The following is a 14,942-nucleotide window of genomic DNA, read 5'->3' on the forward strand; positions in this document are numbered from 1 at the left end:
ACATTTTCCAATTTTCTCTAATAATTAAAAACTTGCAACCAATGATTTTTAATTAAAGGAAAATATTGCGTTTCATTGAATCTCAGTATTACATTATCTGCTGAGAATTTTAATTCATAAACAGCTGAATCTAATTGCTCTTGAATATTTCAAATTGATTTACTTTAATATAAAGAGACGCATCTAAACCATAACACCAATTTAACGATCTATATATGGAAATCCAAAGAGATAAGAAAAGAATATTAGTAAATAACTCCTGATAAATGGTCATTGTAAAGCCCAGCTACGGTGAAACTTTTAAATATTACCTTATCTTCTTAATTCTATTTAAGCGTTACAAGTATTATGGAACTACTGAATTAATTGTTATTTCTGATAACGAAAGGGGAATGAAAATTGTTTTAACTATTTTTCTATCTTAATTAGTCACTTAAGTTTTTCTCCTGGATGAAGGACAGGACACCTCCAAGCATCAATAAAATTACAGATTAATCTGAGTTGTAATATTTCGGATCTAAATAAAATTGTAGAAAGACAAAAACTGGTGATATATTACAAAAACATGTACTTCACATTATCTGCATTGAATCGCTATAAAAGTTAAATTAATCTAGTTATGGTTAATAATTCCAAAAGGAATTATTTGAAAAAAATTTCCCATTGATTTCAATTATGTATATATTGCATGCGTGGTCGATGAAGGATTTTTCCTTTACTATAGGTGTTATAAAATTTATTAATCAATTATAAAAACATGAATAGGAGCTTACTTTATAAGCAGCAACTCTCATAAATTGTTTTGCAGGCTGTTTCCAAATGGCAGGAACTGTTACGACCCATCTTACATCTTCATTTAGGATTTTTGTTGCAGACTGATCACTGAGTTCTTGTAACGCATGATCCTTAAAGTAACGTAAAGCATGTGCAAAAACTGTGACAGCCGGCATATGCTTACCGTTTGCAGCTGCAATTTCTGTTTCAAGGCTTAGATGCTGAAATACAAAAGAAGTTTGGTGGAATAAAAATATAAAAGATGTATAATTTTTAGCAACTGTAATAGAACTTCACCTTTCTCGATATGCTTTACATTGGTAATGCTTACTCGAGGAGCTATAAATTTTGAAGTTTGCTCTTATTTTAATATATGGACGGCCCCTTACGTAACTTTTAATTTAAAAGTATTTAAGAGTATGTCCAATCCTTTCAAATGACACTTTTTTTTGACTGTACGATGAATGATACCAGAATAAAGCTGGGTGGATCCTTTTTTCGCCCACGACTGTGCGTTTAAATTGAGTTTAATTATTTAGTAAATATTTTGTTTTGTCTTTTTTTTTTTTAAAAAAAGCCTTATGAATTACTGAATTAAATAGCCAATTATACAAGAAGCAAACATGTATCTCCATATAAAAATAAATATTTTTGCATATAATTTGCATTCCAATTACGTCTTTGAATGTATGCGGCATCGTTCGAAATAAAAGTGCTTTTTTTTTTCTTTAAAATTTCGTAAAACACCGTAACTATAATAAGAATTAGTATTCATACTTTTGCAGATTATACATTGTTAGTTTTCTTTTATGAAGATTTTTATACTCCGCAACTTTTCTCAAACCACTTTTAGAAATGAATGTGTCGTTTTCAAGTAATCAAGGAAAAACACCTCATTTCACTTCACGTTTTTTCGCATTGCATCTAACGCTCACCTCGACGGAGGAGGAAAATTTGAGGTACTAATGCTGCCCCTAACTGAAGTGATTAAAACAATAAAACTTCAGTCACAACTTTTTTCTGATTTAAACTTCTTAGTCACTGACCTATTCCCGTAAAACTAAGATACAATTTTGTCGACCCACCAGAATAAGGGAAGCCTACAGCTAAATGTCCTGGACTTCTGAGATTTCATTTATAACAACATAAATAAAAAAATTTGTGAATAAAAAAATTAAAAATTTTTACAAATAAAATGAGTTAACTGGATTACTGGTGTAATTATATAAAAAATTTAAATGAAATGCATTTTGCAATTACAGTTTTAATGAATATAAAGGCATAGAAATCTGTTTAATGTCTGTAATTATCTTAACCTTTGTCACTTCTGTGCCCATCTCTTTATTAAGTTACATTTCATACTGAATGTTAGCTGCTGCAAGTTTGCAACAAAAATTTTGCATATTCTAGATAATCACAAAACGCAGAATATCGGATTAGCGACTACTGTTTTTGAAACACGAAAAAAATCGTGTTAGTGAAACATGCTTTAAATGAAATGGTAATTACATCGAATTACATTAAGCCTAAAGTGATGTTTTGGATATATTAATAAACAGGTCATGTGATGGGAAGCGTGTCCATATCTTTAAACAAGTAGCATGAGCTTGTTAAGCATTGTTTATACTCAAATAAGAAAACCTCCGTGCATCTGCACATACGCTAGGAAGAATTGACTTCACAAAATAGGGGTGAGACAAAAGATAGAGAAGATGTTTGTGTTTATTTAACAATACAGTAAATTCCAATTATAAACAGTATTATGTGGAGTTCCTTTAACACAAAATATTCAACAATATTGTTATGATATCTGCACATTAGTCGTCATTGAAATAAAGAATTGCATCGTGGATATATCGTACAATATCTTAGGGTAATAACTGTGGATAATCCACAAAATTGAAGTAGACATATGAACAATAAATACACGTTTCGAATCAAAATAAAATAATACATTTTACAATGACAAGCTGAAAATACCCCCCCCCCCCTTTTGAAAGAAAACAAATATAATGGGACGAAAATCCAGGCCTAGCAAAGAACTCTGGAAATGAATTCATCTTACTGCTTTTCAAATATCTGCTGGGGGAAATCACCGAAAGATAATGATATCGAGCTCCTTAATTCAACACTAAATTAGATAATTTGATTAATTTCATGTTTTCATTTCAGAAGCCAAATTTTTAATATTCCTATTTGGTCACAGATTATGTCTCCGGTCGCTCTTATGATACTCATTATTTAGTCCATAATTCTACTCTCGCCTTATACTCGTCAAAGATAAAAGGTTAAACGAATTATCCGAAAATAGGAAATTCTTGCAATATGTGGATGAAATTACGCATGTCTAGTTTTAATCTATACTTGTATATGACTCGGGACTTCTCATTCAAGGAAAATGTTTATTTTTGTTAGTTGTCCTTTATTTCAGTATATGATTTTGTTTTGTAATTAGCAATTTTTATCCTTTTTTGAAATGTTTAATCATATTTTTGAGATGCATTGTAGGTTGTTTAGTTACTTTTTCCTGTGTTTCAAAAAATAGCATTTAAATTGCTAGTTTCTATACGCAAGTGAACTCATAAAATGAATCAACTTACCTCATTGTGATGCAAAGTCATTTTAAATTTTTCAAAGTATAACCATTTTTTAGCTTCTTCTTCGTCCAAGTCATGGTAGTAATCCCTTGCAGAGTATCCAAATGAATGGAACGTACCTTCTGGTGATAACAATAAAGTTGTCGGTGTTTTTTGGTTAAACACACCTGGATCTCCTCCTAAAAATTCACTTTTATGAAAACTTCATCACGATAAGAATGCTCAAATGTTTATAAATATTTGTAGTATTGAACAATATTTTTGGATAAAAAATTAATATTTTCATTTTTCGCAGTCGGGATTTTAAGTTTATTAAGGGAATGAAATAAGGGTTGTTCTCTTGCAAATTGATTTACTTCCTCTTTTTTAAGGGAAAAATCAAACACTATTCTGTAATTAAAAAATATATCTGAAAACCTCCGTTTAACTCTATTATCATGTTAATGATACTTTTTTCTGAAATATTTTGCATTGATGCCTGGTTAGAATAGTTTCAGAATGAAAGGATAAAGATAGGCAAGTTTTGTAAATGATGTGTTTATAAATTAAATTTTAGTCACATTGAAAGTGATGAAATGCTTGAAATCAAATTTAAAACATTAAAAGAGAAAAGTCTTAAAAGCCTTATTAGAATCAATGCATATATGCGATTGAATTATTGACAAATTCATGCACAAATAGAGTTAAATCTTTTTATAAAACTTATTTCAAAAAATATTGAACAGCAGCATTAATTGTTTCAAATATAATTTTTAATAAAATATTTTTTAATTTATAAATTACTTGGGATATGAATATTGGGATCGCATTACTAAATCCATTTCTTGGATTTGATTCTATTTTCAGCATGTGTTACTCAAATTCCAATTGAATTGTATGCGACTTCATGGGTTAGAACCTGCTCTAAAACAAACATAGTGACTGAAAAGGAATTGTTTTGAAAGTAAAATAGAAAAGGATATCATAACGAAGGGTCATTTACTGTTTGCATTTCTTTGCAAGTATGACTGATCTTTTACAATGATCTTTTTAATGAACTCTTTCAGTTTTACTTGATTAGTTACAAACATTTTAATACCTTTCATTTTTTTATTTTCTTGTATAGAAAATATAGCAAAAAAATCCGATTGAAATATGCAAAGAACTATATGCATGAAATTTGGTATTTGAAGATTTCTATCGTATTTGGATGATATTCTTGTGTGGGAAATAATTTATCCTTGTTTATGTGAATGTTTAGCACTGAAGTCCGCGATGGATGGAATTAAGCATTCAGATTTAACATTAGAATTGTAGTTAGATTTAAGCTTAGTGAATGAAGCTTGTCATAAATTCTTTCGCATAAGGAGGCTCATACTCCCATTCAATTTCCTCCTTTCATTAGTCGATATTTCTACAGTTACCATTACCACATTTACACGATGTGATAGAAAGTATCTGGACGTTTTTCGGATTGATGCATTTTTCTCCAGAAAGGATATATTAACTGTCATTGAAGTTTGACCAACAAAATATGTGCTTCAGTTCACAATATATAATAAAGATTCAATTATGGGGGAAATTAGAGGATTGACCAGAAAACGATGAAAAGAAAAAGAATTTGTGCAGAGAGCAGATATTAATTTGAAATTTTCAACAATGGTTTATCTTGCTTTGGTCCCCCCAGGGAACACCTCGAAATGAGGATGAGAGGCTTCCGGTATGGTGGTTGGATCTCTCTACTCTGGAGGGTACAATAAAAGGTGGGGGTCTGGCTCCTCCCATCGATGACGGAGCGTACTTCCTTAGGGAAGGGTTGTATCATGGCCGGTGATAGTACTTAGGACTCAACTACAGTTCTCGCCAGTGTTGCTGTCGCAGCGGTCCGGTTATTCAGTATTTATTATCCGTGTGTCTTCGGGCGGGTCGGAGAGTCAGTGATATGACTTACCTTGCTTTGGGGAACCTTCGTGCATTTTTGTAAATATTTCACATATAAAGTTTAAATAAATGTCTCCCTTTTCCGAAATTTTTTTGATTTTAAAATGTAGGGTTGTCAACTAAATAATACAAAAACCACAGAGAGTATGACAAAGCACTGTATTAAAATCTGAAGGGAATTCTGTAGATATTTGAGAAAATAGAAGTATTTTTGAAAAATAAATTTTTACTGCTCATGCGCGAAATATAGCATTTATTTCCTTTCTTAATTTCAAAAACAAATAAATATATAGGATAATTTATATAAAAATTTCATTTGAGTACATTAAGATTCAGAAAGATATTAACGATGCAGTCAGCTGAATATTAACTCCTCTCAAAGAGAAGCTGAATTATAGGGGGTTTCCACAAATTGATATTCCTTAAACTCGAATCTTCAAATATTATGCAAAATCTATGCAAGGTAAAAAATATACAAAATACTTCTTCATACTTATAAGTGAAGTATGTATCATAGATACATAGATGGTAGTTAATCGGACATCATAAATAGCTAAAAACTATTATGTAATTCATTATTATTTGCTCAAACATTAGACTCCCAACATTTTTAAAACTATACAGGATTTGAAAGTCTAATTAGAGCTAGACATCAAAGGCCTACTTCGGTAGTAGAGCCTTGCGAGCTTTCTTTTACAAGAATGAGGAGAAATTCCTTTAGAAATATTCCAAAAACTGGTGAATTGCCTTTCTCATAAAGTAGCAGCTGTCATTGCAAAGAAAGGTATTAATTGTCATTCCCTATTAATAATTGACACATCAGAATGTTTTCAATTATATTGTAAATGAAATTACATAATGTTATGAGTCTAACATTTGAGCAATTAATAATGAATTACGTAATAATTTTTTGTTATTTATGATGCCTAATTTGCTGCAATTTATGATACGCACTTCACTTATAAATATGAAGATGTATTTAGTATATTTTAACCCTATATAGAATCCAGTATTACTGATGAAAGATTCAAGTTTAAAGTATTGGCTAAAGCAAGGAAAACCACTGCTGAAAATTAAAATTAATATCTGCTTTTTGTGCAATGGGGCGAGTCAAAATTCTTTAATTCTTTTCTTCATCAGTTTCGGGCCAATTGCCATTATGACTGAATCTTCACTGTAAATTGTGAGTTTAAGTACACATTTAGCAAGGTAGTCCAGTTAATATAGCCTTTCTGGAGATATTCAGCAAAAAGTATACGAGGACACCATCATGCATGAACCACACGTCTTTCTACACTGCGGCCAGCACGTTTGGAAACATTTGCGGGAGGTCGTATTGCAGAAACATAGGGTACATTACTGCCCCATTCAAGCGTTCGGGTAAAGCCTCGTTCCAACGACCCGTGCGCGCCTTGAGATCGAAACATTTTACCCTCTTTCTCCTCTCCAGTGGTTTTCTGGACTTCTTTGATGTCTGTTCAGTTTACCGACAGTTTGCGGGAAACTCCGGACCGACGTCCACAGGCGTGGATGCTCATATAATGGGTCAGTTGGCAGATTTATATCGAAATCCATAAGGCCACAGTCGTCGGAGCGTGGCTCAACAAGTACGGTCTTAAGAGATAATCACTGAGGATTCCGGCCCACAAGTTGACTCGAAACCTCGGTTGAGATTTCCACGTTATATTGGAAATGGGATTATCCATTACCCACATGTGTGCATTATGTGTATAGACAATGCCTTCTGGACATAGAGCTTCCATGCATGCTTCGAGATTTTCTCCCCTTCCTTATGGTTTGCAATACCAAGCTCCATTCTAATTTTTGTTCCTCTTTTGTCTACTAACAAATCCCGCACTTTGTTGCTCCATTAACAGAATACTCTGTTTATGAATGTATCTATGTTCCATATCTAAAGAACAATCAGAATTAAGTCGAATTCAATCACATTTTGTAGGCTTATTATTTAACACTAGAGAAAAAAAGTACTCTCAACTTTTCAAGGCTCAAAAATTATTCAGATATCAGAAATTAACCAAAATTTCTCCATTCAAAGAAGTAATTGAACACAATGTCTAAAAGCAGGAATGAATCAACCGCTCAAACGCAGACAAGAAAAGTAACTCTGTTGTGAGGAAATGAAGCAAATATTTCAAAATGTCAGGCTATGAGAAATTAACCCATATTTTGTTGTTTTTCCACAGAATCTCTCAAAAAAATTATTCCGAAAAAAAAATTACACCATCTTAAAATTAAAAACGTTACCCTTTCAACTACATCAATTTCATTTTTGAGCAATTTTTCTTTCAATTGTTATTGATTGTTTTGGAAACTTAGTGCAGAAGCATTAAAATAAGAAAATTTTTAGGTATACTCCTTTGTTGGGAAACTAAGGTTTTAAACTATTATACCTCTGTTTTTTAAAATTTCTCTTTTATTTCAATATGTTTGAAAAAGATTTTTTTATATTAGTAAATAGTTTTTACATTAAAAACATTATGCGTGGAAAGATTTTAATTCTGAGCAGCGCTTGGTATATCAACTAGTTTTAATTGAAAATCGAATGGATTTCAAAATTCCTACAACGTGTATCTTAGCTAGAACAGCACGGGGTTAAAAATAGTAATGAGCAAGGTAATAGGCGACAAATATTTCAATTTTAATAAGTTTTTAAGTACCCTTTAAGCACATTTCCGCATGACGTAATATTCAGATACATTTATGTTTTATCATTAAATAAAAAAATAGGAATAAAGATTAATGTGATCTGAATGATCATTGAAATTAGCGCAATGAGAAATCCCAAAATTTTCCAAATATCTAGACCTTTATTAACGTTGCCCTTTTCTGAAACTGTATGTTTTCTTTAAGTGACTAAAAGTTAAAAGATAGGGCTTACGAACTAAGCAGAAAACAGGCAAGATTTTATTTTTGTTTTAAATTCTGGAAAAATGACCAGAAAAAGCCCTTCTGATTTTGGAGAAGGAGGGCTAAAATCTTGTTTAGAAATGTCATAGTTGATCAGTAATATGAACATTATTTTTATGTGTGCTCTTTAGAAAAGAAAAAATAAGTGATTTTTTTTTGCTAGTTTCGTGCTCGATTCTTCTTGTACGAAAATCTATGAAGCAACCGAAAAAGGAGAAACACCGCTTTATAAAATAAATAAGATAAATTTATTATGCGAAAAGAAGCGCATATTTTGCTAAAATATAAAATTTATTGAGTCATTTACTTGCGAAAATTGTCTTGATCATTAAGCTTAACAATTATTCTGTAACTGAAAACTCCGATAGATTTCTGTCGAATCTCATCTGACTCATGTTAGGATGACTTCCTGCATTCATTGATTCAAATGTTTGAACGTCTTATTAACTGCAAAAATCATGTCGATGTACTTATTATTATTTTTATTCCAGTAGATATGTTTTTATAAGAAACAAATAGTTGTTTTTTTATAAGAAAAAATAAATTTCTTTTTATAATATTTAATAAACAACCTACCATCCCATTTTTTCATCATGTGAATATTGTCTGGATCTCGAGTGAAGCTAAAGGCATATCCACTGTATGTTGTTCCAAAATCAATTGCAACAACGACAAAAAATCCTTGATTATGTGAGCTTGTTCCCGAATCAACTGAGCATGGGCTTGTTCTGTTGGCGGCAGCACAATTTTGTAATAGAGCACAAGAATTGTGATCAATTGATACTTGCAAAGGGTACACAGCGTTCGGACTTCCTATAAATATAATTACAAAAATAAACATAACGTATTTTGCGCACCATTTTGTAAAGCATTTAAACAGAAATAATTTGGATATAAGCGTTTATTTTCTAGAAACGTTAAATGAATTGAAAGCTATGTCCTACCTGGTACCATAGATGTTGGGAAGTCTGTCAAATGGTTCACTTTTTTCATTTCATTTTCGGGATCATAGAAGTCCGAAGAAATATCTTCATAACAACTCTTTATGTCTGATGATATACTAGTGACTTTGAGTGAATTGGGTGATCGTGTATTCAACCAACCGTTACTGCCTTCTGGACTTTGTTCTTGTTCCAAATCGACTCCTAAATTTTGAGTATCTTTTAAATTAGAGAAGGTTTGCTGAGTTTTCATGCTGGAAATAGTAACAGCAATGCTTTCGCCTTGAACCGAGGCTGAATCTGAGCTATTAAAGATATTTGACACTCTTTTACTTATACCTTCAAATGTTAATTCTTCTATTAAATTATCACATTGAATCTTATCTTCTTTTGAAATTTTTACTGGGCATTTTGTATCTGGTTTCTCATGGGTTTCTTCTCTAGATTTTCTTCCTTCTGAATGAGTTCTTGGTAAGTTGCCTATAACCGGGTCCATTGCTGATTCTGATATTTCCAAGAGAGAGTTATCTAAAACTGTCATAGCATCAATTACATCTGGATCTTTGATGCTCATTTTATCTAAAGATTTACTGTTTTGTATTTCTTCTAATAATTTATCCGACGAAAAGCTGATGCTCTCTTCAGACACATCTGATGTTCTGTTACAAGCAGGTTCTTGTGTAGTAAGTACGGAAGACATCGTATCCCTTTTAGATAGTTCTAGTGATTGAATATTATTTTTTTCAATTTTTGTGATATTATCTAAATGGTTATCCATGTTTGTGCTAGGTTTGTTAGCAGAAAGTTCAGTTTTATCTTTTTTGTATCCTGGTCTTCTTTTCACAGTTCCTGTATCGGGGATTTCGGTGCCGTCTTCAAGAGACAACATCGTATGGCAAAAATCATGAAAACCAGCTACAATGACTTCTTCAGGTGCATCTAATTTAACGTTATAGCATTCTGTAATATGCTCATTTTGTAAATCAGTTGTCGATGCATGTGATGAGTTTTCGCCGAAGTCCAATACATCACTACTGATACACGAACTATTTTCAGTACAGTTAACATTCAAAATTGGGCATTTAGCTGTATCAAATGGCTTTTCTGACAACTGTTTATTCCGCACTTGATTGTAGACGATATGTATTTGCTGGGGCTGAAGACTTTGAGAATTTTGAATTTCATTAGCAGTCTTGTCGTTAGATGTCTTTGGAACTTCCGAACTTGGGTAACTGCTTGATGTATTTTGTTCAAATACATTATCGAAATATCCACTTTCTACTTGATTTTGCTGATTATTTTGAACCAAAAATGAATTATCTACTTCACATATGTACAAAGCAGGATTTATTTTTAATTCATTCTGTTTGTTGGCTGTGGTTTTGACCGTTTTTCTACATCCAAAATAGGCTAATGTTCTATTCATACCATTTTCAGAGATCTTATATGTTTGAGCTTCATAACTTGAATCTACATTGGTATTATGATATTGATCATTTCCCCAATTGTTGAGCACATGCGTTTTGCTACTAGAAAATTTTTTTACGACAGCATAAAGTGGTTCGTAACTTGTGTGTAATTCATTGTTATTCGCTGTAATTATATTCTGTTTGCATTGTAAACTATCTAAAGAGTTTGAGGCAATTTGATATTCTGAATCATTGATTCCATCACTTGCAAAATGCAGTTTAGTAGGTTGTTCACTTGCAGTAATATTAATGTCTGTACTGCTATTTTGTGCGGGTCTTGTGGAATATGAATGAGAGTTACCTTCTGAAATATTTAATCTACATAAATTGTCATTTGTTGAATTAGTTGTGAGATCTTCTCTACTTTTTTCTAAACTATTTGAATTAGAATAGTACAATTGCTGCTGTGTTTGCTGATATGTTCGGTCAATATATTTTTCTTCAAACCCTTTTTGGTGGACTTGAAATAAATTAGTTGAAGAGTGGTGGCAGGACAGATGATCCACTTCAGGATTATTGGAAAGAGAATTGATAACTTTTACTTGGTTGGTAAAAGTTTCATTTATTCCTTTTATGGAATTATCAATACCATTTGAACTACTTTTCTTTTCTGAATCCAGGTATATCAATGCATTGCTTATATATGGAATGGATGTATCAATATTACTGATATAACTAGAATTCAATCCTTTTTCGCTACATTTGCTATCAGAATCACAAGCAAAAGCAGGAGAATTTTCAGAAACAATTATCACAGTTTTTTCAACCACGAAGGGCTTCACGGATTCTATTTTAGAAATTCTACTCGCATTAGTTCCAAAGTTAGTAATACAGCTATTCGTTTGACTCTCGCTGAAAGAATTAGCTTTCCCTTCTAAAGACGATTCAACGCTTGTGAGTTCTGAGTTCAGCGCTGTATTGATATTTCTATTCCTCAGAGATATTCGATTTTTGTTTTTGATTACACACTCTTTATGAGGAATATTCACTTCCGGCTGAAGTAATTCAGAATGAGAAGTCCATTTTGTTAGCCGGCAGCTTAGATTATGCTGACTGTTTATGTCCCGATCTGGAATTACTTTTGCATTTGGAAGGTCTTCAGGCTTCACTTCTGTCGTCCCATTGGCTTTAACATCTGATTTCAGTTCAGAAATGCTGAGCACTGGACAAGAATTTCTCCGCTGTAATGGTGGGCGGAGAAATTTGAAAAAACGTCCGACTGGAAGTTTAATTCCAGAAAGTCCGGAGAATTTGCGCTGATAAAATCTCTTTTGATCCGCAGATGATTTTTTATTTTTTTCCGCTACATTATCTAAAACAAAGAAAACAGGCTGTAAGTGTCTAATATAAAAGACATTCATAGATTACATACGTTTGACAGAATCTCGATAGATTTCATATATTTCTCTCAAGATAGAATCCTGAAACTTGCTTTAACCACTCAGTATTGTTTTCAACATCACTCAATTAATATAATTGCCGATAAGCTATTAAATTTATAACTCTTCAGACGGAGGCAATAATATTTTTTAAAAAGTGTAATCATATGTTGAATATTGACAGAAAAATGTATATTTAAAATTTGTTAAAATCTGAGTTCCAGAGCAAAATTATTCTTTAGACTTTAGAAACATGGGAAGTACATTTGTTAAAAATAAAATATACACATTTCAGTGACAAAAATATGCAAAACCTTAAATACTGAACTTCAATTTGAAAAATTCTATCCTTTATTGGAGGCAACTTATTACTTTTTTAAAAAGAAAAATTTATTAATGATCATACAAGAAATTAAATAAACTTAAAAAATGATGAAGGTTTAATTTTTCCGTTTGATTGATTTCAGAACGTTATGAATGTTTCAAAATGAATACTCAATTATTATTTAATCATGTTAAGCTCAAAACAGAGTTATATTTTATTTAAATATTAACTTAAATATAGTAAACTAAAAATTATGAAAATTAAATTTCTTTTTCTAGATTTCTTTCAATTTTTTATTCTCCCATTCACTTATAAAAATCTAATATCTAGAAATTAAACTGAAAGGACTTTCCTATCGAAAAGGATTATTCAATTAAGAGCCAAATTATAGTTTAATATCTCAATAGTAAAATTAAGGTAACAACAAGTTTTAATGTCCATCCAAAAATTTACTCCCTTGTCAAACGTGAATATTAATAAGAATAAATACCAGTTAATCAGTGACGGTGAAATAACAGTAGAGAAGCGTAAAGAACTAATAATCCCAAATTCGAGTGACTGATATCCTAATTGACAAAAAAAAAAAAAAAAAAAAAAAAACCCTCAGTTTTATTTTTGTTGTCACTTGCTTATTTACCAGACTTGCAGTGTATTGTTCGAATAAATTATATTTCTTTACATCACGGCTGCTTGCTACTCGCCACCGTTTTCGGATGAATAACTAAAGGAAAAAAACCGGAAATAAAGAGGCTTTAAATAAAAGGGTAAAGCAATTTGTTTTTAAAGTATCTTGAGACACACCAAAACAAATCTCGCGACGCTCAATTCCCCCCTCTCCCATTTTCAGAAAGATAAGTAGAATAGATTGCCTTTCTATTTGTTTCCGTAAAAAATAAATAAAAAATATTCTTTGTTATGACCTATTCTGGTTCAGTAACTTTCAACTACTCTCTCTCTCTTTTTTTTTTTTTTTAGAAGGTAGACAATCTGTTTTTCGCTTAGTTACATAGGTGACCACGCAGATCTTCTACGCTTCATGAATTACTTTTTTAAAATTGCCAAACTGGCATGGAAAGCTGTTGTGACCAAGAAAAAGTAAAGAGCATTATTTTTATTAACTGTATTATTAAGTAAATTCTTGCATTAAAGCATAACTCAAATCTTCTAATCAAACATAAGGTATCATTTCTTCATCTGTATTTTTTCAAATGTTCTTCAATAGCGTTTAAAAAAAAATAAAGAATGTTTTGCTTATAAAATTTGAATATATATATATATATATATATATATATATATATATATATATATATATATATAAAGTAAATTCCTCAGAGCTGAATCTGGAGAAAGTTTAACGCTGGTTTGGCTACCTAGTAGATTAACCCTTTTACTCCGGCATTCAGATATATCCGAATCACATACGAGAAGTCATTCTTTGGGATAAAGTAGGGAAAGGGATAAATTCCCATTAGAAAATTAATAATTAAAATGATTTTAGCTTCGGTTTAAAGTAGGTAACATAGGGAAGATTGCCTCATCAAAAGGTTAAGTTACTCTTTTGCTGCTCTGTGCAAATATATCCGAATCCCATTGTAAAGTTTAACACTCGTTCCTTAGCATAACGTAGCGGAATAGGTAAAGAAATGTCAGTTTTATTTAAATTACTTATCCACTGCAGAATCTTATCACTAACGTAAATGCTTGAATATCTGTAGATTTGACTAATGGTCAAATATGCGATTATCTTTTGAACATATATCCTAAAAAGAAAAGGATAAAATTCTTCTTTTATCAAAGTTATGTCTTGTTATCTGTAATTTTGTATTTATCTTATATTTGCAGTTAGAAAGATAAAAATGACACTTTTTTTGTTTAATGTAACTACAGCCAAAAAGTGACTTTTGAGTAATGAACTCTTTAGTGACATTGCAACATTTCATTAAATGACATGTTTTTGTTTTTCTTGAAGGGGAAAAATATTCAAAGTAAAAAACTGTTAAATAATAGGGTAAAAATTTAACATAGCGAGTTGATGTTAAAAACTTATCGCTGTTAATATGAAATGAATGGAACACAACTGATAGAAAAAAATTAAAACCATTTTCCCACTTAAAAGATTTGTCTGAAAAGATTAAGCCTTTCATACATTATCAATTACACTCTTTCTCGTACCAAATATTTTTGCGAAAATAAAAGAAAATCGTATTTTCCAAACATAAATTTTAAATCGCAAATAAGTATATATTTGAAATTATATCAATTAAAAATCAATTTTTTAATTGATTAGTGTTGTTGTGTTGTGACTTATGGCACTTTACAAGCCCACTGACAGTTATCTGTCAGCGATTTAAGCCGAGTGAGCATCTCGTCTTTTTTCAGTAGCGCCAACTAGGGCCAAGAATACGACTTAGCTATTTCATGCGTCACATCCGCTCCACAACCCTTTTTTACAGGGGGGCACATTCACACACCTCACAGAAATAACACAGAAAAAGGAAATACCATGCCCGTACCTGGACGCCCAGATCACGGGAAAACGCGCTACCCCTAAGCCAGAACGCCAGCTAATTGATTAGTGTTTTTACTAACACTCCTAAATGTTGATATAT

General features: G+C 31.4%; 1 protein-coding gene across 2 annotated transcripts in view; it reads right to left on the reverse strand.

The window, feature by feature from the left end:
• LOC129959051 (heat shock 70 kDa protein 12A-like) overlaps positions 1-14,942 on the reverse strand; it is a 96,370-nt gene that overhangs the window by 32,934 nt on the left and 48,494 nt on the right. For both annotated transcript variants that reach the window (XM_056071843.1, XM_056071844.1), the window contains exons 2-5: positions 9,164-11,941; positions 8,796-9,032; positions 3,375-3,550; positions 774-995 (exon numbers count right to left, since the gene is read on the reverse strand). In XM_056071843.1, coding sequence (XP_055927818.1) covers positions 774-995; positions 3,375-3,550; positions 8,796-9,032; positions 9,164-11,941 — 3,413 coding nt within the window. The remainder of the gene's footprint in view (positions 1-773; positions 996-3,374; positions 3,551-8,795; positions 9,033-9,163; positions 11,942-14,942) is intronic.

The sequence above is a fragment of the Argiope bruennichi genome, chromosome X1 (assembly GCF_947563725.1).
Source record: "Argiope bruennichi chromosome X1, qqArgBrue1.1, whole genome shotgun sequence".
NCBI lineage: Eukaryota > Metazoa > Arthropoda > Arachnida > Araneae > Araneidae > Argiope > Argiope bruennichi.